The 24418-nt window shown below is 32.2% G+C and overlaps 1 protein-coding gene across 1 annotated transcript; it reads right to left on the reverse strand.

Annotated features, from left to right (window-relative positions):
- Positions 1–14602: 14602 nt before the first annotated feature.
- On the reverse strand, positions 14603–22375 carry LOC133203393 (uncharacterized). The gene is made up of 8 exons (XM_061339187.1): positions 22192–22375; positions 22012–22101; positions 21678–21856; positions 19099–19868; positions 16545–18039; positions 16261–16418; positions 15879–15997; positions 14603–14772 (listed from the first exon to the last, which is right to left on the reverse strand). The coding sequence occupies exons 1-8, from the start codon at positions 22373–22375 to the stop codon at positions 14603–14605; spliced, it is 3165 nt and encodes a 1054-aa protein (XP_061195171.1).
- Between the last annotated feature and the right edge of the window lie 2043 nt (positions 22376–24418).

The following is a 24418-nucleotide window of genomic DNA, read 5'->3' on the forward strand; positions in this document are numbered from 1 at the left end:
TTTATGCAGTAGCCTAATCATCTTTTGGAAGGTTATTGGTGGTGTCCTGTAGATGTGCAATAAGGTTTCGGAATTTTCATTTTCACCCTGAGGGTCAAATGGGGTCCAACTTGATGTTTTTCTACTATGACCTGGTTCCCAGAACTCCTCCTACATTTTACGCAGTAGCCTAATCATATTTTGGGAAGTTGATTAGTGGTGTCCTGTAGATGTACAATAAGGTTTCGGAATTTTCATTTTCACCCTGGAAGTCAAATGGGGGTCGAAAAATAATGTTTTTTTAATACAAAAATACCCTGGTTCCTAGAACTCCTCTTACATTTTATGCAGTAGCCTAATCATCTTTTGGAAGGTTATTGGTGGTGTCCTGTAGATGTGCAATAAGATTTTGGAATTTTCATTTTCACCCTTGGGGTATTATGGGGACGAACAATGATGTTTAAAGTCCTAATGTCAAAGATTTTCTGGTTGTCTTTTTTCTTAATTTTACCTTGAATGAAGAAAGGGTCAAGGTAAAAAAAAATGATGCAGCAAATCTTGTGTCGTCTTCTATCCATGTTCCAAATTTGAATTCATAATGTCAAAGGGTTCTCGGATTATAATCCCCTGAATTATATTTTATAAATGGGTCAAAGTAAAAAAAATGTTGGCATGCACCCTTTCTCCACACCAACTCTCTATGTTTCAAGATTGAAGTTTTAATGTCAAAGGGTTCTTAAATTATGGTTTGGAGATGTTTTTCTCAATTTGACCTTGAATGAAGAAAGGAGTCAAGGTCAAAATTTTGGTGCAGTGCATCTTGTTGTCTTTTTTCTTAATTTGGCCTCAAATGAAGAAGGGATCAAGGTAAAAAAAAAATTGATGCAACAAATATTGTGTCAATGTCTTCTTGTGTATATAACTATATATGGTTAAGGGGAGAAGTTTTCAACCATTTTCACAATAAATTTGATCCTGGTTGAAAATTACCTCCGGGGGGTCACAATACAAATATGACTTAGGGGCTTTTACTTTATTGAAAGCTATTTTATTGTTTCTGGTTCCAAATGGTGGGAATGACCCCAGGGACTTCCCTCATTGTATAATTTGTATAATTGCGGCATTCCAAATATCTTTTACCCTTTTTCAACTATAGGCCCCTAACCATTTTCATTTCTGATTATTTTACCTCATTCTAGTCGCCTGCTTTGTGCAGTGGTTAGAGCCCAGAGTCGCGGAGTAAGGAGTTGGTCCTTTCGTTGCGGGTTTGAATCCACTGCGAAGCCCTCGGGGAATATGATATTACTTGGCTAAATAAATCTTCATATTTCCCTCACTATCATGCAATAAATGTATAATATTCCCACTGGTAATAATGATGTACATACATCATGTGTAATCCAATAATGATAACGGTAAAAGTAGTGCTCGCAGTGTGTCGTAATTCCATGCACTGGTCTAGAAATTTTACGAACAGGTGTACATTTGTTAAATTTATATTATAATTACATACAATGTTTAATTTTTACATAAGTTTGACATAAGTTTAACAGATGAAAACAGACGAATCGTGGGTGGAGGTTGATTTTTGACAAAGTTGATCGGGTCAAGGTTTGGAAAGGGGTTCTCTGAGTCCTACTCAAATACTGATAAAAATTTGCACAAGTTGTCATTTTGGCCTCTATTTTTTAAGTTCATCAAAAAGGTATGCATGCACTAAAATAATATTTTTTGTTTTGAGAATAAAGTCAAGTTTCAATTATGGGCCAAAAAATAACCCCCCCCTTTTTTTTTTTACATAAATCTTTCAAAAATTTTCTTTAACAGAATTTACATTATTAAATTATGTAATATCAGACTGGTAATTTTATGCTTGATTTAAATGTGTGCTTCGTCCCTGGTTACCAGATTTTGAGGGAGAGCACATTTAGAGGCAAACACCTTAGTGTGAGTATTACTGTCTTATGACAGCATCTAGTTTTGATTTGATTTAAAGTTTTAATGATAAGGATGTAAATCGTATACGGTACCAAATTTGATGCACCAGATGCGCATTTCGACAAATTATAACTCTTCAGTGATGCTCATGCCAAAACGATAGAAATCCAAAATATTTCAAAATCTATCTATCTATCTATCTATCTATCTATCACCATGTGAAATTGACTGTTTTATTCATAATTCATTTTGGACTCTAAAAGTTATATTTAATTTATGGTTTAATGTGATATTTAATATTCTGAAATTATTTGGTTTTAAAACTTGCATTTTACAAATCTTTCTCATGTTAAGTTATTGTGTTCATATAATTACTGAGTGACACTTGTCGGCTGACAAAGGGGCAGAGTGTTAATGCCCAAGTACCTTTTAATCCCTTATACCAACATTAAGTAATTATTAATAATCGGTGTTCTTTATGTCCATGCCATCAAAGCATTTCATTTATTGTTACCTGTATCACTTTTACTCATTGTCACACCTGTCATTTTTAACTCATTGTTCAATTCCTCTTAAATACCATTGTCAAATTTTACTTGTCAGTTCGGAGGCCGGGTGTGCTACCGGCCACGTCCGACTCGTTCCCCATCATGTTCTAACTATTTCTACTTTTAACAGTTTGGAGGCTATTTCTAACTGGTAACTGATTATTGTTGTTCCATGTTAATCACTTCCATCGTTGGGACTTGTTAATAAATTCGGAAACCAATTTCTCGTTACTTTGGACTTTTATATGTGTTTTCGGGAAGAGCCCTAGGAATACGGCTTTACTACTTCCGGCTCATAGCGCCACTCATTCCCTCTTGCCCGATCAACAACACATCTTTTTAGACCCAAACTACGCGGTCATATATCTATCTATCATCTATCTATTTATCTATCTATCTATTTTAATACCATTCGCATTTATGAAGATAAATAGATAAAAAGCCCATATTTTCTAGCCCTTTTAAAATATTCAGTTTAGAAATTGATGAAAAGAGAAAATAATTAGCAAAGATGATAAGTTTTTTAAAAACAAAAATAATGCATGAAATTTTGACTTCATTTGATTTTCCTTTATGTTTAAACAATAAATGAGAAATATCCAGTTCGGAAACTACACATTCATTTATTTGCTGCTGTGAAGCTACGTTGTTCAGACACAAAGGGTTCTTTTCCTTTTGTTTGTATTTTATAAGGGGTTTTGTAACTGAACTAAATATACATGAAATGTTTTATGCTAAATTTAAAACTTAAGCCTGAATTTTAAATTAAAAAGAAAAAAATGTTTATTTGGGTCACAAATTTTACCTCATACAAACCGAGTTCTTTTACAAGACATTCATAAACATTCTTGGTTGCATTTGTAATGGCGCATATTCTGTTCATGAAACACGTATTAAACAAATGCAACCAAGGATAAAACTCCTTTATCGAGATGTTCTCTTTGCAAACAATAATAAAATGGGACAAATAGAATGAGAAATGATTATATCAGATCTAAAGGCAGAACAAACTTCTAACAGAATTAAGCCATTTAAGTCGCTGCAAAAAAGATTCTTTGTTCATGTATGAATGACATTACATATTTATTTCATAAATATTGAAACTATTTTCTATTTACGAACCTGTTAAATGCACAAACCATTGATATTGTTAAATCTGGTTTTTCATGTTGTTTCGGTACTAAATGAATACATTTCATTTCCCGCTTTTAACCATGAATCCATGCATAGAGACAGGTAAATTATACATCTGGGTTTTTGTTGCATTTCTTTCAAAACAGGAAAAAATTCATAACATTTCGCATACTAGTAATCTGTCCAAACCAATGCAAGTTACAACTAGTACTAATATTTCTTATACATGAGCTTACTATACCAGAAATATTGTTAATCCTGATCCTTTTGTTAATAAAAAAAAAAAAAAAAAAAAAAAAAATACGTCTTCTCAAAGAAGTATTTCTTGCGTAAGAAATTTGATTTAAAAAACTGTGAGCTTTCATCTCAACTGAAATCATAGGTATGAATTTGATATTTCTCTCATCATTTACTAGAATTGTGCAAACCATGTATTTGAAAATTTAAGATTTATTAAAAACACAAAATTATATTTTGAAATATTAATAATTGTAAACTTTGTTATTTAATCCTACCATTGATAATGAAGCGAATTGCTTACATTTTAACAAGGGGTCAGGTTCGCTGAGAATTCACTTTTCAGCTAGCAAACCATCGCAGTCGAATGCTTTTGAGAATTCTCAATTTGTACAAAAATTATATATTTATGAAAATTAATAGCCATTATCTACAAATTGTGGCCATAAGTGAATCATAATCGCATTTTTAGGTCAGGTGACCTATTGCTATCTCTTTTCGTCCGGCGTCGTCCGCCTTTCGTCGTGTGTTAACATTTGTACATTTTCAGCTTCTGCTCTGGAACCACTGAACCAATTTCAATCAATTTTGGCCTATAGCATCTTTGGGTAAAGGAGAACAAAAATTGTGAAATTCATGGCCCCTGCTTTCCTGGGATGGGGCTAAAACCTTAAAATTTATGCAATCTTTAAAAATCGTCTTCTTTACTCCTGGACATCAAGCAGTCAAACTGCTGGCATGATTGTAATAAGCATTGAGTCCTCTACCAAAATTGTGAAACCAATGGCCCCTGGATTAGGGGTTCTGGTGCTAGGGCGGGGTTCTGTTGAGCATATAGTGAAAATGCATTATTTCTTTAAAATATCTTCTCTTCTGCTCCTGGGTATTAAGGAAACAAATTAAATACATAGTTATGATGAGGAAGAGTGCCTCCTTCAAAATTGTGAATGATGTGGGTCGGGGTTCCGTGAAGGGGGAGGTATTTAATACAAACTGAAAATAAATTTATGTTCTTTTGCTCCAGGTATTAAGCAAACAAACTAATTGTATAGTTATGATGCGCAAGGTTGCCTCTTCCAAAATTGGGTATTTCATGGCTACTGAGTCAGGGGCTCTGATATTTGGACAGGGCTCTGTTGAGTAAACAGCAGAAATGCATTTAATACTTTAAAAATCTTCTCCTCTGTCCCTGAGTATTAAGCAAACAGACTAAATGCAATAATATAAATGTAAATGTTTAAATATAAATGTAAGTAAATGTGACTTTTCCCTGCTTCTGGGTACCTAGGAGGCAGAGTATAGAATTGTAATAAGTGAAGTAAATGAAAGTTTCTTTCCTTTGCTAAATTGTGTTTAATCAAGAAATTCTTCTGTTTAATTTAATTAACAGATTATTTGATTGAATGAGAATACAAGAAAGAATTTTATATATATATATATATATATATATATATATATATATATATATATATATATATATATATATATATAGAAGCAAAATAAAAATGAATGTTTGGTTAAAACAGCAAAGCATGCTCAAAGTCGAATTCTTGCCAGGCAAACAATATTAAAGATTGACATAAAGATTATTTATGTAGCAAAGGGCCAGTTGTACTTAGTATGTGTACACAGGGACGTCCTGTTTGATGATAGAAAGAGTTATGGTCAGGTAAATTCATGGAGATCAGAGTTTAGTTTGCTAGAGTCTGCTTAAAGTTGCGAGTGCTGGAAGCAAGTATTACCAAGTGTATTTCCTTACCAAGCGGCTAGTGTTGGTACCAAGTGTAACCAAGTAGCAAGCAGCTAGGTTGTTTATGTAGCCAAGAGGCATCACCTCGAGTAAATATACAGGCATAAGAGATTTCTCTCTTTGTACTTAAAGATTACCTGCAGTAGCGTTTTATTTTTTGAAATGATAAAGGTCACGATAAAATAATACGAAAGAAAAAAACCGCATCGAAATCTATGCACAAATAACGAAGTTATCGCGCTTTAAAAGTGCCTATTTTTACCTGTTCTGAAAATCCAATCAAGCGAAAATAGAAATGATCGATAACGAGGCTCTACTGGCGTGACGTCACAACATGTACCGCATAAGCGGGTCAGTATTAACGACAATGAGATTAACTTGGAAAGCAACGACGATTTTAGCTTTGATATGAGGCATTGTTCTATAAGTTTTAAAAATTCAGACGGAATAATTATTGAGCTTTGCATCAGACCTTACTAGGCTGAACCAGAAACCGATTCTAACGGGGAATTTAGATTTCAAAACAGCCTACAGCCAGGGTCGTGTATACTACAATTAAAGTTCCTGTGTATATCTCCCTGTTACAGCCTACTGAACATGACTGGGAAAAAAATCATCAAAACCAAAATACAGGAATTTTCAATTCTATATTTTCAATGTCCTAAAACAGTTCGTTCATCAAGCTGTTAACTATTTCCACAAGATCTTCATAACTATCGGCTTAATGATAATTGACAATTTTCTCGTTTGGATAAAAATTCTTCTATGTCTAAATTTGATAATCAGTTGTTACCATTTAGCAATCAGCAGCAACAATATTATCAATTTAATTTTTCTTCAAAGTCACAACCAAATATATTTTAAAAAATCGGGTCATTTTCAATATACAAGTAATTAAAACTAATTGTTAAATAATGATACCCGCGTACTCACTAAACTAATTTCAAACAAAACTAAGAACTAATACTATAGTCATAGTTAATTTATATTCACAAAATCCCCAAAAATTAATGAAAAAACACAAAAAATCCTCATCGTGTTTCCACCGTATTCTATGCATTCAAAATGGCGGGTACATGTTGTGACGTCACAGCGGCTAAGGGCGGAAAACCGAGCGTTTCAGAAAATCACTCGGGTGTGAAATAGGGTTTTTCCCCAATAGCTTCGTTAGTTGTGCATAGATTTCAGTGCGGTTTTTTCTTTAGTTTTATTTTAGCATGATCTTCAACATATTTAAAAATAAAGAGCCACTGCAGGTACCCTTTAATTGTAGCACTAGGCAAGTGACAAAAACAATATCTACATATATGGAATACCTTACACACTAGGCAAGTCTCCATTGTATTTGTATAGTTTGCATTCATTGTCATCTCTGCAAGACCTGGGAAAACCAAGTATGATCCCAAGGAGATCACTCGGGTCTCAATTGTTACAATAAGTTGTGAAATTTATCGGCAAAATATCTTCAGTTGAAAGTTAATTTTGTTTTATACTTCTATGGATCTTTTACAGTGTTGTATTATACCCAGGTGACCGTTAAGGCCCTTGGGCCTCTTGTTACACTATATATTTCATTGAAAAACCAATTTATATATATATATATATATATATATATATATATATATATATATATATATATATATATATATATATATATATATAACTTGTGAGGTCAATTTAAGCTAAGCTCAATTTCAATGATTTTTCTCTGAATCATGCAGAATCGCTCAAATATCCTTGTCTTAAAATGCTAAACAAAGTGAAACACTTATCATTGAGATTAGTTTATGAAATCGTCAAGACAGAAATTTGTAACTTCAAAGTTCTATGATTTTTTAACAAATTAGAATCATAGAATTCTTAATTTCCATTTGTCATGAGATATCACTGCAATGACTGCAGATAAAATTATTTTAAAATTATGTGAAGAAACTGCAAAGATGGTGTTTAGGTCACAAAAATTAGTAACAAAAAGCACTGAAACAGTATTTTTAGAAAATGCATTTTTCAAATATATGTTACATTAAAGTTTTAGAATTCATAGAATTATCTTCCTATTGTTAAAAAAACTCAAAACGGAAATTTAGCTAATTGACTTCATCACCTTTCAGCTCTTTGATAAAGTTCTCATCAAAAGTAACAAAACTCCAGTAGGACTTTCTCCAAAGTTAGCTGAAAAATATCAAGGACCCTACTACATATCAGAAATTGGGCCAAATTATACTTACAAAATCAGACGTTGTTCCAACCGCAAAGAGCTCAAATCCTTCATAAATGCCTCACAAATCAAACATTATTATGACCCTGAAGTGGAAAGAGACAACATAGCACAAACTCAGGCTGTTCAAAACCAAAATCAACATAACACTGGAGATGACAATGACAATTCAGATAGCCAAAATGTACCATCTACCAACCAAAGCACTAATGATGAGATTGATCAACCCCAATCCCAACCCCAGAATCAAGCACCTGACACAGACAATGATGCTCAGCAGTATCCTTATGACATCAGAAAACTTGTCAAATACAGACATAAAGATCAACATTTCCGTATAGAATGGACTGATGGATCCAAAACATGGGAACCGCAAGAAAATATTAGACCTGATTTAGTCGAAGAGTACTTTGAGAAATACACAAAGAAAGGACGTCTTAGAAAACGATAAATCTACAAATACAATTTGAAAACAGAAATACTAAAACAATAAAAAAAAGTCAATATCTAGGAATACATAAAATAGGTCAGAGAAAGCAGTTTTGCATCAGTCAGTTGTATATTTGGTATATTGTTGCTTCCCGGCCGGATTTGTACCATTCTTTATAAGACAAGTTAGATATATTTTTGGGAAAATAGTCATTTTGATAGAGACTTTGCTTTCTATTCAATGTTTATAGTGCTAATATGTGTCTGATCAACACATCCTTTCTTGATTATCTACCACTTATTGTTCTTTCTTGGTATCTTTATAGGGTTTGGTCAATGGCAATGGTTACCATTTTACATCTGCACTCTGATATGCCTATTACCATCTACAACAGCAATCATCACAACACCACAAAACCTGATGGAGATTGACAGTGTCATCCAAAACCAAACTGTTCATGCTTACAAATTGCCAGAGTATTTACATGTATATAATACACAATACTTTCATTCAGAACAAAGCAATGAATTTATTTTTCCATCTATATACTCACTTCTCCCTGACAACTGTCCCAAAATTAATTGTCTTTTCCCTTGTGTGAGCATTAATGTGAATCTCATTTTTATCACCTTATGCATGGCAAGATTTAGTGTAAATTTTTCTTACAATAGAAAATTTTCTACAATTCTTATAATTTTGCTTCAGTCAACTGGTGTCAAATCAAATTCTGAATTTCCGTCTTTTATTTATAAGCCAGAACAAACAACCACTCCTGAACCATCTGAGTTTCAATTATTGTTGTCAAATTTTTCATGGAATCATGCATCTGTTTTATTAAGTTCAATTGTTATTTTCATTTTATTGATTTGTTCATTATACTATTTCTGTATGAACAGAAAACAAAGGTTCACACAAATTGTTCTTGAATTAACCACTGGAGGTGAATGTATTTTTGTACCTGTTTTAAATTTACCTTTGTGTCCTTCATTTTGGAAAATCTGTCCACCTTCAGATATTATTGACATAACTGTATCAGTATCTCTTTTTACCTCAAAAATGAAAATTGAATGGACTGGTTTCAATGTTACAAATGTTACAGGCACTCGTACAATCAATGTAAAATCTACTGTTCCTTTAAATTTTTTCTCTGCAATGAAAGCTAAACGCATCACTGAACAACCATTTGATGTTCATATCTTAGTTTCACATCATGGTATTTTTCAACCTTTACCACATCATGGTACATTTATTGTTGACTCTTTGAATACAAAAGAACATTTGCCATAATCTTTCTTTACATTGTCATATTTCATGTCAGTTTTACATGTGTGCATTTTTACTTGGTACTGTCAAGATGTTTTGTGCATTACATGTTAGTTTTGGTGGTGTTGTAATTTCATCTATGAATATGATTAACTTCATAATGTTCAATGATTATAAAAGATAATGCAATTGAAAGCTATCCATTTAAGCTTGTATATATTATGCCTCATTTTTTTATGATTGTTGTAAATATCAAAACTTTGTATTGTATGCATTTATGTTTTTAATTAAATATCTCTTATAGGTAGTAAATGTCTTCAAAGAAAAATTCTCCATTTGTAAATATTTGTATCTATTGATTTTTGATATCACATGTCTTTATTTTGTTCTGCTTTTGTTCTTTTCAATTTCATGTTTTTCAATTACATCACATGTATATTGTTAAAACTGCCAATATAGATATAGTGTAAAAAAAAAAAATATTTAAAAAAAAAATTAGCTTTGAGGACAAAGCTTTTTCAGGCAAGGGGGGAGATTGTTATAGTTAGTTTTAAATTCTATGAATTCTAAAACTTTAATGTAACAGGTTATATTATATGAATTTTAATTCATTACAATTTGACATTTTAAATTTGCTTAAATTTTTATGAAATTAATTTCCTTTTTCTTAATTTCAATTTTGTTTAATTTCATCAAGTTTTCTTAAAATAATTTCAATTTTTATTTTTCTGTATCACAAAAAAATATACGCTTTCTTGAATCCATTAAATGTGGAATTTGAGCAATCTGTCACCTTTCGGAAATCAATTTACTCATGACAGATTGCAAAACAATTATTTCATCTACTAAATAAACTGTAAAATTCTTTTTTATTTCGGCCTTTTTGTTGGCAAATTCTTGGCGAGATCGGCTTGACACTTTGCTATGACACAGGCATTAAATTATTTTTACGTTTTAGAATCTTGTTTATTTTGTTTCGGCTTCACCTAATCTTCCTATTGTTAAAAAAACTCAAAACGGAAATTTAGCTAATTGACTTCATCACCTTTCAGCTCTTTGATAATGTAAGTAATCAGTGTCAAGCCTATCAAAAGAAATTGCCGACTTACCTGTAGTAATTTTTGTAACAAGCTTCCTGATTGGTCAAGAGTTCAATTCCGATGTAGAGTCCGGATAGATTGTGAAATTAGCAAATTCACTTTCTATCTGCTGACTCTACAATAAACATCATTGAACTTAATCGGAATTGTTTCTCTTTGCCAATTTAGGTAAGCTTGTGTTATTTTATTTGAAAGTTAAAGATTAGATTTAATTTCATTATAATTATTTTTAATTAATATTTTAATGATTTCCTATAAAGTATTTTTGATACAGAATTAGGATAAATTACTTTGTTCATTTGGCTTACACTTCATTTTTAAATATCTGAAATGTTTTATTAATTTCAAATTGCTTGTTTCATTTAATGTTCAAATAATGTTTAAAATTATATAATTACATTATTAGCAATCATTTCTTTGTTGAATTATTCACGAAATAAGGTTTTTGGAATTTTTCTATTTTTATAAATTTTTGGCAATTTAATTTTACCGCTTATGAATTATGTTCCCTGTTCGGAACTCTCTAGTCAGAGAAGGTAACTAAATTTTCCCGAAGTTTTGTAAACATTGTCTTTGGAGTCAAATGTTTGTAAGTTTTCTGATTTTATTGTCTACTTTTGATTTTTAACTTTTGTAACTGTAAAAACTTTGGTAAGCGCTATGCATGACTGATTTCACGTAACCGATCGATCTTTATTTGTTGTTTAGTAATCGTACCTTCTCTTAGCGGGTTTCGCTACAGGATGTTTCAAAAGTTATTTACTTATCTGACATTGTTTATTCGATAATTACTTGTACCTGTTTATTGCGATTTTTTTTTTGTGTAACAACTTTTATAAAAATTCACTTTCTATCTGCTGACTCTACAATAAACATCATTGAACTTAATCGGAATTGTTTCTCTTTGCCAATTTAGCATTACAGTAGAAAAAGCGAGTAGCTATCCTACCAGGCTAATTTCCCCAAACTTCACAGACGAAAAAGTCACTGTGAAATATATATAGTGCAAAAATAAAATTATTATTCATTTATGACCAGGTACTGTATAATGACTTTTAACTCTTACATAAGAGCCGTAGCACGCATAGTCAGAGAATTTCTTCAAAATCGCTATAATAAAAGTATTAAATACCGTAAACTCATATCAGGCAAAAAATGGTTGTTATATGTCATGTTTATCATGGCAACAAGCACAAGAGTCTGAAAAAATAGCATTTTTAACCATGTTCAGATTCCCATTATTAACGTTTGCAGTTCTGCAGAAAAGTGACAATGACTGTTTTCAAAGGTCAAATACTTGATGTCTTATACGCATCATAAAAATATTTGGGAAATCAAGTACGTGCATTAAATATATTACCATGAATACTTTGTATTGAAAAGAAGCAGTTTTGTCTATTCATTTGATTAGTCATGCAGTTAAAAAAATAAAATCAATGAAAAGTTATAATGCAAATAAATAATGGAGAAATATCCTTGAAACATATTTTACTAAAGAATATTATATTTTTTTTTTCATTGGCTGGCAATGGTTGCTGTGGTTATAATATCAAAAAGTTATTTTAAATTAACTGGCTTTATGTTTTCACATATTTCTATCTTTTAACAGAGCTACTGAGATGTACTGTGCTACACCTTATTCTAGAATTGATGTAAATCGGATGTGGATTCTAAAAACTCCAAAGAACTTTTAGAAAACTCTGAATTGCCATATTATTAAAAAATTAATAACATCAGTACATACGACTTTTCTACTGTTTATACAATCATTCCTCACGATAACTTAAAAATTAGCTTTATTAAGCTTTGCAACAGCTTCCTTTAAAAACATTTAATTTATACTAAGCATTGCCTTGTTTTATGAAGGAAAAATTCATTTTAATCGGAAAACTTTATTTCAAAGCTTATGGTGTTTTAACCCTTGGCCGTACACACTATCAGAAACCTTTGAAGACCGCGATTTTTACAAAAAAATTAAATTCAAACAACCTAAATCAAACTATTCTAATTTGGACTTTCATAACAAATATTTTTATAAACAATAAGTATATTAGGGTTCATTCGCTTTGAAAAAAACGTCATTGTCCACAATCTTTATGGACAACCCTCGTACAAACATGCTCATTTTGAAGTCACAATAGTCGCCACTTGTCAAAATGTTATCTTTTTTTAACCAGAATTCATGTAACCGTAAGAATTTTACTTAATACGTCAGTTTAAAAAAACAAAAACAAAAACAAAACCCTACAGTGGCTCTGTGTTTATAATTTTCTGGCAGCCATACACGGAGGTCTGGACGATTTCTTTATAAGAATGTACAGGTAGGCGAACTCGACTCACTTATGAAAGATAACTCGTGTTTATGAAAGATAACTCGTGTTCGTCTACCTGTACATTGTACCATCTAGCGTTAACTTTATATGGAAATCAGGAATACAAAGGGACAGCAAAGTGGAAAATCCCCTCAAAAAAGAGAACATTTACGTACAACACACTCATCATTCACATAAAAAGTAAAAAGACAGTCTTACAAAATTCTTATCATTTCTATAGTTTTCTCCACAATCGATTCCTGATTCAATGTACACAGGAAAAGAATATCGTTCAATATCAATAAAAATGTACAATTTATTGTCATTAATGCAATCACAAAACACTTTTTAGTAAGAATTCAATTCAATTAAAAGAGAAAGAAGGAGAAATCCATTTTCAATAGAGTCATCTTTTTCTCACAGCTGGGTCTTTAATCGACCTATGGAGTGTTTGAGCAGTCAGAACGTACTGGAAAGAGCCGAAATAATGAGAATAATAATTTAAATGTGTATATGGTTTATTCAATTCCCTTATAGCAAAAGATAACAAATCTCGAAAACTTTTAAAATTTATGATATATTTCGATCCCGCTGATACGATGTACTTCCATTAAGCAGTGAAATTTTAGAGGAAAGAATTAGTGATTCTGGAACCAGTTGTTTAAAAGTTATGGCCAAGGCTAAAGGTTAAATTTTGGTTAAAGATAGCTCCTAAATTATTGCACGTACAAATAGGTTTTCTCCCGAGATAAAAATGTTCCCGAAAGATATTTGGGGAATATTGAAACTTTGCATATCCGTTGTATTTCTAGAGAGATCGTTTAAGGTTATTTTTTTATTTCTATTTTATCTATTGAGTGGGGGGAGTTATGAAAAATGCTTGTTTTTTTAAACATTCACTTGAATCTGGAGTACAAAAAATCTTTACAACGTTCTTCACCTCCATATAGGGAAATCGTCCAAACCGGTTTATTAATCCGTGCTCGAACCATGTAACTACCAAATTTTTGGGGTCGCCCGCGTGGCGCAGTGGTTACAGCGTTCGCTCTAGAGTTCGCGGAGTAAGGAGTTGATCCTTACGTTGCGGGTTCGAATCCCTCTGTGGAACGTGGAGACCGGTCCTTCAGATGAGAACGTATAAACAGAGGTCCCGTGTCGCAATAGCTGCCGGCAGAAAAAGATCCCTCACTGCTCAATGGCCCTAAGTGCCGAGTATAGGTCAAAATTTGCAGCTCTCCACCGACAAGAGGTAACGTCTCCTTATGAGTGAAATATTCTCGAGAGGGACGTTAAACAATAAACAAACAAACAAAACCAAATTTTTTGTAATTCATTTGAATGTCTCAATCGGTGTCACAAATAAGGTATATTAAAACTATCTTTTACTCTTTAATTTTATGGATTTAATTTATCTGAGAGCATCAAAACTTCTGTTATTGTTAAACTTGGTAAACTTTGCAACTCGAAAAATTAAAAAGCTTCAAGCTGCTAGTTACTATCTCCTTAAGTTTCAGTTTTAACTGTGTCAAAAATATTAAATTAGGGTTAAAGAAAATGTTTTATTGAGAGAAAAAATATATTTTCAAGCAACATTTACATTATTCATTAAAAGTATATGCATAAATGCTGCTCCACTTTTTTTCATTGTGATAAATACATTGAATTCCTTCTATCAATCGAATATGAATGAAATTTAATTCGTTTGCTCCTTCATAGTAGTCACTATTTCCTGCTGATGCTCGGAAGGATTCGGCAAATTTGGTATATCTGTTCCTGATGAGCATGAGGTGCATCCGCTATCCCCATAATAATACAGGTGATCTAAATTTGTTGACAAATGGGGTTCTAAATATGGATTATCATCTGCAAAAGACAATTATGGTCTGACAATAATTTGCTGCAGCTTAATTACTTGAGAAATAAAAATACATGTTCTGATTTCAAAAAAAAAATGTTCAAATATTCTGACCTTAGCATATTCAATTTTCAAGAGCAAGTGCGATCATTTTAAAAACCAAGGCAGGTTACAGACAGATAAGTTGATGCTACAGGGATTTCAACAACACCGTTTGCAGTCAGTATTTCGTAAATTCTATGCTCGTTCCAATGGCCTTGGTTACAAATATAACCTATCATTGGATCGTATTTTGGCTGACGTATTTCATACCGAACAGTGATTGATCTAAAAAAAATCCACAAACAATACAAATATGTGAAGAGGGCATAAAACACGGACGCCCGTAAATTCCAGTGGTGGAATCAGGTGCCTAGGAGGAGTAAACATCCCCTGTTGACCGGTCACACACGCCGTGAGCCCTATATATTGATCAGGTAGACGGAGCTATCCAATACGATTCAGTATAAAAACAAAGGTTAGTTAACAATTTGTATGAAACAAGTCAGCCAAAATACGACCTAATATTAGGTTATATTTGCTAACAAGGTCATTATAACGACCATAAAATTTACGAAATGTTTCGGCAATTCGTAATATCTAATTAAAAAATATTTTTGATAGGTCCTGTAGGTATGCATTTTTCTGTTCTGAATTAAATTCTTTAAAATATATTTGGGAACTATTATGTTCGAACGGAAACATATGAAAAATCAACCTACACATAAGATTAGAGAACTTTTACATAAGAACGTGATAGGAGTAGAAATGTTGCACATTTTATGATCTCTTAGACTTTTAAAATTTGTTTTGTATTATGCATTTTTAATAAATATAATTTTATTCTCAATAACTTCTCAACTCAAAATTGCATACACCAAACATTGAAACTCATATCTGAAGAGTATCTTCTGGTTTTCTGAGCTGCAATGACCTTTAATTTCGTGGGGAAAGAAAAAGAGATTGCTTAAATTTTTCAACGCAAAAAATCGTTCATTGCTTTCTGCAATGGGAAATCATCTAAATTTTAGAATATTTAAGATTTTGTATAACTTTGATAGCAAATCCAACTTACCTACATTTATTTTTCGCCCATACATCTTGCAGAAGAGGACAATCATTATACCTAGTGCTAGTAAAGTCAATCCAAATAGTACTCCTAACGCCACTGTTGCTTTGGAAGACTGTGCCTCACTGAAGGAAAGTATCAAATATCAGACCAAAGATTATCAACAACAAATGACTCACATTTTAAATTTATTTCATCTTGGATTCTAAAAAACGAGGGTACATTTGATTGGCATTCCTCAGGAATCTGGGCGCACTTGCAAAATGAAAAATTCATTGATCTGTCACGTGTTTTTGCAGTTTAGAATGTTACAAATTTTGAACAGCAAATTGTAAAGATATCTTGGCATCAAATATCCTCATAACACGAAAGTGATGATTACGTTTACCTTGACAAATTATTGATTGAAGATGACCCTGTATATTGCATCAAACATTTACTGCATTCCTTTGGATTCGGACATTTAGAGGGCAGAACTTTAAAGGGGTCCTTAATGATTTTTTCATACACGGAGTAACCATCTTTATTCAATGTATATCGACCAATCTAAACCAAATTGATATGATAAGGTTAGATAAACATATTCTTTATTTCTGTGGAAATAGTGCTCATACTCTGTATTTCAATATTCTGTATATCAGAGAAGAACGACAACTCATTCTGTTCACTTACTTCAATAAATGTAAGTTGACTAGCATCTGTGGTTTTTCTCTGAACTTGGTATATCTTATATCCAATATTACCATCACCATTTTCGTTAAAAACTTTGGAAGGAATTCCGCTGTCATCAATCACGAGTTTTTCATTCTTTATCATATCGTAAACCTTTTGTGGAGAATCTCGGTACCTTTGACATAACGTAGAAGACTGACTACCACATAGTTCACCAAATGACTTATTTGTACCTTGTAGAAGAGAAAACATCGCATTGATAGCAAAGGCAGTCCATAGTTCTGGCTGATAGTCTTTGTCGTTGAATTCTTCCTTGAAATTCGCACACTGAGAAGCAGAAAGTTTGTTAAAGCTGCCCGGCAGGAAACAAGTATTTCTCTGTTCAAAGTACTCATTTGTCCATGGGTTCAAATCCTCACTTTTATTAGCTAGGGTATCATACAGGTATTTCTCGAATCTAGATGTTCCAATTGCAGGTTTCATTTGCAAAGAAAGAGATATTGTTCCCTCAAGATTGTTTTTTCCAGAAATGATATCCAAACGTGTTCCAAAGGCTTCAGAACCTATAAATAAAAATGTCCCTAAACTTAGTGTGTCATGTAACTTGGCCACAACATCCTTCAAGACATGACTTTTTAAAAACAAGAGAACAACGGTTGCATAAGGTGTCCTGTTAAGATCGTCGTTAATTTTAGAGTATTGATTCTCTTTTACCTCGATTTGATTTGCAATGCATATTTTAAAATCTTTGGCACTGTGCATGATTGCATCCCTTGCTCCTTCGCCATAAATTCCCTCGCTGTATAATATTTGAATGTATGAGGAATTCAATGTTTTTACTATATTTAACATTGCAACAGCCTGCTTGTCGTCAGGTGTGCAGGTGCGCAAAAAATATTTATAAGTGGATCTGTCACTCAAAATGGCTGCTGTAGAAGCGTAACTGATTTGTGGAAAATTAAAATCCTGTAAAATCAAAGAGCTTAATCGGCTTGTACTGCTACCATAGGCGGCTACGAACCCGAGAATGTTTTTTCGTACTTCTGAAAATTTCGTGCCGTCTTTGAAAACGTAATCCTCACTAAAAAATTGCAATAGTTTTCTTTGAATTAGGAGTGGTTGGTCACAACTATTAAATATTATGAAACCAATTTGTTTTCCGTGAAATAAGTTAGAAAAACTTCCAGTCTTTTTATTCGCAGACTCTACGGCAAACTTTATACCCTCTGCAAGTTCCCATCCATTTGCTGTTCGAATAACGCCACATTTCAGACGATCCGATGAATTTCTATTATGTATTGGAACCACAGCAACTACATATAGATTCCCTCTCCTAAACATTATTTCATTGGCTAGATTTAAATTTCGACATGAATCGCATTTTCTTCCTATGTTACACTGTGCTTTTGTTATGTTTGGCCATTTTGTCCCATGTGTATTTTCAAAATAATCACGGAGCAGTTGGGTTTCTAAAGCAAATGCTGATTCATTAAAGGTTGCGACCTAAAAGGAAATACATAAATACAAGTATATTGCTGGTATTTATAAATTTTTATGTGTTATTTTTTGTTTTGTTTTTCTTTTTTGTCTTGCTTTATCTTTTATTTTTCCTTTTCTTTCTTTTTTTGTGTGGACATGGACATCCTTAATGTAATGAATGGCATAGGGACACATTGTACTTCTGAACAACTTTTTAAAAAATGCATATGGAGGCATAATAAACCCATCTTAATCAGAGCTTTACAATAAAAGTATGTTAAGTTATTTATTTATTTATTTTGTTGTTGTTCTTTTTTTTAAATTTTATATCGCTTTTGGTTTGTTTTCCTTCTTTTCGATTACATAATCAATTTTAATATATAATATTACCGGTATCTTGTTTGTTAACTTTCGCAAAAATGATTGATTTTATTACATAAAAAGGGCAATTAAAATATTTCCCTATGATCAACTATTATAAGGAAGAAATGACATGATTTACAGGCGATATAGACTTTCATAGCATATTTATAGGTCAAGAATAATATTAATTAAAAAATTCAAACATAATTGTAGACTTATTGTTTAAATTATATATAATATTAAACAGTTTGAAATAATCTTCGAAAAGAGAAGTTATTAAAACCCTGACAAAAAACCATTTTGTTTTTTTAGTTTAAAAGCTTTCGAAAACATGATAAAAATTTAAGTTTGAATTTCTTTCAAAAAACTTCTGGTTGCATAAAGTCCTTGCACTATATGAAGCATCAAATTAATCAGAAAAATATTCAGCATACTAGTACTATGCATATTATGTAAGCAAAAGCACATTGTTACAGAAGATGAGTAAATTTATTCTGTTATCCAAATTCTAAAGCAATTTTTAAATACATTCTATTCATCCCTATATTCTTATTCTTTTAAGTAACTTACCAGCTCTAAACAAGTTCTTCCAAAATTTTCAATACAATTTTGGAATTGGTAAACTTCATACACTGGAACATTCCCAGTAATTTTTGCGTCAGGTCCCCCATTATAGGTAAATTTTAACGGTGTCCTAAAGGCATCTGGTAGTTCGTTCATATTTAACTGACAATTTTCCCCCTCTTCTAGCAACTCATATTTCCGTTGTTGCAATGTGATATTCAGTTCATCACAAATACCATTGCCTCCGCATATTTTCACCTGAAGATTTTTTAAAATTTTAGCAATCAACAAGGTAGATACAATGGCATAACCTTCAAATACATTTTCGCCAGTTACAGACTTTACACTTGACCAGGCAGGCATTGAACAAGATACGTTGAGAACATCACAAGGAACAAATTTCTTTATTACATTTTCCAGCCAGGGATTAGTCAATACTTCTTGATTCAAAACAGTTTTGTTTGTCAGAATATTCTTCCAATGATGTTGAAACTTTTCAAATTTAAGTACATGTGGACTTGTAAAGAAAGACCCTTTTGATATTGCATAATTGTTTAAAGTTTCCGTATCAATATCTGCTGTTCCTTCGGAAAATATTATCGAAAGCCGAAATCTAATTGTATCGCTAAGACTCTGGGCACTTGAAAGAAAAGCTTTTGCTGTACCTGTAGAGCCAAACATGATTATGCCTGATATCTGACTCTCAGGATGATATATCATCGACTCTAATTGAATCTTCAAGTTTTTGATATCTACAACCCCTGTCTCAACAGATACTGCTTGTGCGCTTGCGATACATATGCTGTTTTTCTTTGCTCGGATTTGTAAGGCCTCATAGTTTCCCCTTCCATACGTGTTGTTCTCATAAACAAAACCGATGTAGTTCCATTCCATTTTCTTTATGAGAGACATGATGACCTATAATAACATTATATAAAGAATATGAAATATCGAGATAACGAATAGTATTCAAGCTCAAAGACCATTTAAACAATACAAATCGGGAGCAGAGCAAACACGGACCTCCAAAAATGTCAGAGTTGGGATCAGGTACCATAAAGGAGTGAGCATCCCCTGCCGACCGGTCACACCCGCCGTGTGCTATTTGTCATGATCGGGAAAAAAGGAAAATTCGTTGACAATTCAGTGTGTAAATAATGGCCTAATAATTAGTATGAAAAACGTCAGTCAGCATTTGATTGAATGATAGGTTCTATTTGCTGACAAGGTCATAGTGTCGACTATAAAACTTGCTAAATGATGACTTCAAACGAGACTGTCTATATCACTGTTTCATCAACTTGTTTGTTTGTATAGCTTGCTTCGTTTTAGAGATTGTTCACAAGTAGAGCATTCTCTTTGGGTATCAAATCAACTGGGAGACAAGAACCTCATATGCAGGTGATAAGGTTACATTGTACATAAGTAAGGGAAGTTGAAGATTGAAAAATTGAAGTCATAAAGCTTTGTTGTTAGGTTACCATTAAAGTCTTTTTCTAGTCAAATATCCAAATATGAAATAGATATGTCAGACTCTGTGGTATCTTTTATTTCAAGCTCACTGAGATATATCGAATTGACTTATGAATGGAAGGAACTGTCGTTAATTGATAATACGTAGTCGATATATCTAAATGATGAGTTGAAAGCCACAAGAAGTGTTTTCTTCTTCTCATATAGAAGTTTTGAATAAATTCTGCTTCATATGAATACGAAAATAGGTCTGCAATAAGGGGGTGCAATTGGTATCCATGGGAATTCCAAAAGATTGTTGGAAGACCTGATTTCCAAAAACCACATAGATATTGTCAGAAACTCAAGCATCTTTTTAATATCCACTTCAGAGTACTTGTATCTACAGTCAGAATTTTTTTAACAAAATAATTTTGCAAATTTCAAACGCCTTGACATCTTTCTTATTTTCTAATTTTTGTATTTATATTTTTTCCATGAAAAACAATTTTTTTTTTTGCAGTCCATTTAATCGATCATAGGTTGATTGATCCACGTGTTCGAAGTAAATTGAAAACATGTCGTTGTCCAGTAAAAGTTGCTATTCATTCAACGATTGGTCAAATCCGATGTGCGCATTAATAAGAATAGCCATATAAGGCAATCAAAGGTTTGTCACTGTAGAAGACATTACACATTTTCTTTTACCAGCGTATTGGGCAATTTTGAAGAAATTGTCCCTACTGGGCTCCAATTTTCGCCGTAAATTATCACAGGAGCGAAGATGAAGTAGATAGTGATTTTTTTTACTCCCCTTCCTCCTTTCCTTTTTAAAATCATGAAAATCTTTCAGAAAGTACTGGAAACACATATTTCATAGGACATGTTTTAAAAGAAACAGACTATAGCAATTTCCTGTTTGCTGCCAATTATATTTATAAAACCGGATCTACCCTATAACCTTTGAATGGGCCAACCTACACTACGTGTCTTGAATTTAAATCACAATAACATTGGTAGGGGTGTTGGCGTTTTTAAGTATATGTATTTAATCTGATTTACACCACTACATGTAATACAGTACTCTTGAAAGAGGCTTGACAAAAAAACAAAAAACTGGAACCCGATGGAGTTTTGGAATCCATAAAAGTTATGATGAATTAATTAGAATTTCAAAAATTTAGAAATGTTAAAAATTTGAAACAAAAATTGTTTACTCTGCTACCATTTGTTATGAGATGATTTCTTGACAAATGGATAAAATGGAAGTATTACCGAGGTTTGCTTGGTATCATCAGGGATGACTCTAAGAATGTTTTGATATTTGGTTTTATCACTCAGAGCTGAGGCCGTCGTGGAAAAGAGGGTCTGAAGAATTAAACGGTTTTTTCCAAGAGAGCTTATGTATGAAGATGTGTCCACAGCCTCGAAGCTGTATTCCGGACCAACCAAGCCTATGCAAATACAATCAAGATATAGATGAATCTCATAAAATCTTTATTCATATTTAAATATATCTAATAAATTTAAGGTTCCAATTTTAAATAAATAATTTAAAATCAAAGCAGATTAGTAAATGAATTATCTCAATGAAGTTAATACTACATACCAATAATGGGTAATTGTCGACTTTTGACCAGATTCGTTGTCTGCTCAACAGCTTTCCCTTCAACGTTGCAGGTGGGATAGGCTTCTACACCTAAAAGTGATTCACTAGATCTTATCTCCTATTTAAATTATCAAATTTTGCATGGGATGTTATTAAGCATGTTGAATTATCATTTTTTACCAAGTGTTATCCCTGGAATGTAGTTGGCTTCATTTAGCATCTTAAGAGTCCATTTCACTGCCTCGAACGTGCGAACAGACATTGTGTCGATCTCATCCGTACATTCTCCATGTTTTGCCTGAAATATCTTAAACAAGCCCCCAATATGAAATTGCCCAGGTAATGTCGGAATCTTGTAAGGCATTGTTGTCGACAAAAGTGTAAGACAAAGAAATAAATGGTTTTTCCACTGGATCATCTTTGTATATACTGTAACAAAATAAAATAAAAAAAAATATCATATACTTAGTAGTAAATACACCGATTCTGCTCTCTGCGATACGGGTGACGTCACAATACCCCATATCAAGGACCGGTCCGAAAACCCATATCACGTATCGGACCGGCGTGCAAAAATCCATATCAAACCGGAAGTAACGTTTATATGAAGTTTAAAAGTTAATTAACTTGATTTTATTCAAATATTCATGGAAAATAATTCTTTAGTAAAATGTGTGGGCTTAATTTGTTTTCAAAGACGTAATATTGACGCTATTAAATTTAAAAAAAAAAAAAAAAAGGTCATAAACATGCACAAAACATTCTACAATAACTTTATGTTAACTCGCATATTTTAAACCATATCAGCCTCTCGGGCCTTCGGCCCTCGGGTTGATATGGGGCCACTCGGGCTGGTTTATTCCCCGAACGTCTACTCACTAAAACAACTATTTAATTATCACACTCAATTAAGAGGCCCTCTAAGGGGTTCAGGTAGAGTTTACCTGTGTTACCTTGATTTAACAAAGTACTCAAAATTAAATAATTTAATATTTACGGATAAAACTGTGTTCTAAAGCACAGATTTATTGATTAAATACTTGCTATAATTATGTACATATAATAAATATTTTTATCTAAAATACATTTAAAATTCGAAAGAGAAACATATCTGCACAATTTTTTAAAGACATTTAAATTAACAGATAACATGTGATGAATTATTTTCAAACATAACTTTTTTTAACCTAACACTTGGCACTTGAAGCATCACTTACACCACATTTTAAGCTTTGTTTAATCTATATTAAACATGGGGAACTTTTTTCACATCGCATTTGCAGGTCCATAGAACGAAGGGGGGGGGGGCATTTTTCTGAGCAAGGACTTTTCCTGTAGTATAGTCTATTCCTCTAGGTCTATTATGTAAATTTTCATTTAGATGCTGCCCCCTCTTACTTTCTGTTGCTGTAAGGTCGAGCGCTGGCGAATATTCCAGCACTTGAAAAAAAAAATCTACAGTTAGAGAAAGTCCACCCCTCCCCACACACGAACACACAAAACAGGATTTTCAAGGTATTTTTTTTTAATTTGTCAGATTTCTTTAGGAGGTTGCCCCTTCCCCACTGTTAAAATTCAATTTTTTTTTCTTCAAATAATCGTATCTTAAGCTTCTTGATAGGTTTTTACCAAAATAAATTACATGTATATTGTGATTTGAGTTTTATGATTCAATCTAACAAAGATTTGAAATTATTTATTGTTATAATATTTAAAATCAATGCTTTGTAACGGTGATACAAAACTAAATTAAATTAAAAGTATCTAAAGTAAAATTTATTTAACTCATTTAATACTTATATTGAAAAGAAAAATGACATATATGATCGATAGATTTTTCCTGTTTAAGAAAGAATTCTACTTACATGTTTACGGAAATTTTATTTAACTGATCTTTAAGACATCCCCTCTGAAATATGGCTTAAGTATGAAAAGATTGATATTAGTTTAAATTAATTTTTATCAATTTTTTTTTTTTGGGGGGGGGGGGGTTAGGAGAAAATGAAAAGATTGTTTTAATTGCAAATAAGATCCTTTAGAGTTTAGAGTTTGCCCTAAATAAATGGATAATAAAAATATTTAATAGAAAAAAAGTCAAGGAAAATCAGATAAGCTTTTTTTAATTTTTGCTAAAAAATTATTTATGAAAATAAAACACATTATTTTTAACATTTTTTTAAACTAATGGATAAAATCTTCAAGATATTTACATTTCCCCTGAAAAAAATCATGTAAAACAATAAATATTTTTATTATCAATCTTGTTTCAGAAGAGGATGCCTTAAAGATCGAAAAATTATTGTTGCTGTAGAATTCCTCCTTCAATAAATACAGGTAAGCTAGTTCATAAATGATTGTAGACTCTACCTGTACCCCTTAGAGGGCCCCTAATTGAGTGTGATAATTA

The sequence above is a fragment of the Saccostrea echinata genome, unplaced genomic scaffold (genome assembly GCF_033153115.1).
Source record: "Saccostrea echinata isolate AGI-Se365-2 ecotype Australia unplaced genomic scaffold, CSIRO_AGI_Sech_v1 ptg000002l, whole genome shotgun sequence".
NCBI lineage: Eukaryota > Metazoa > Mollusca > Bivalvia > Ostreida > Ostreidae > Saccostrea > Saccostrea echinata.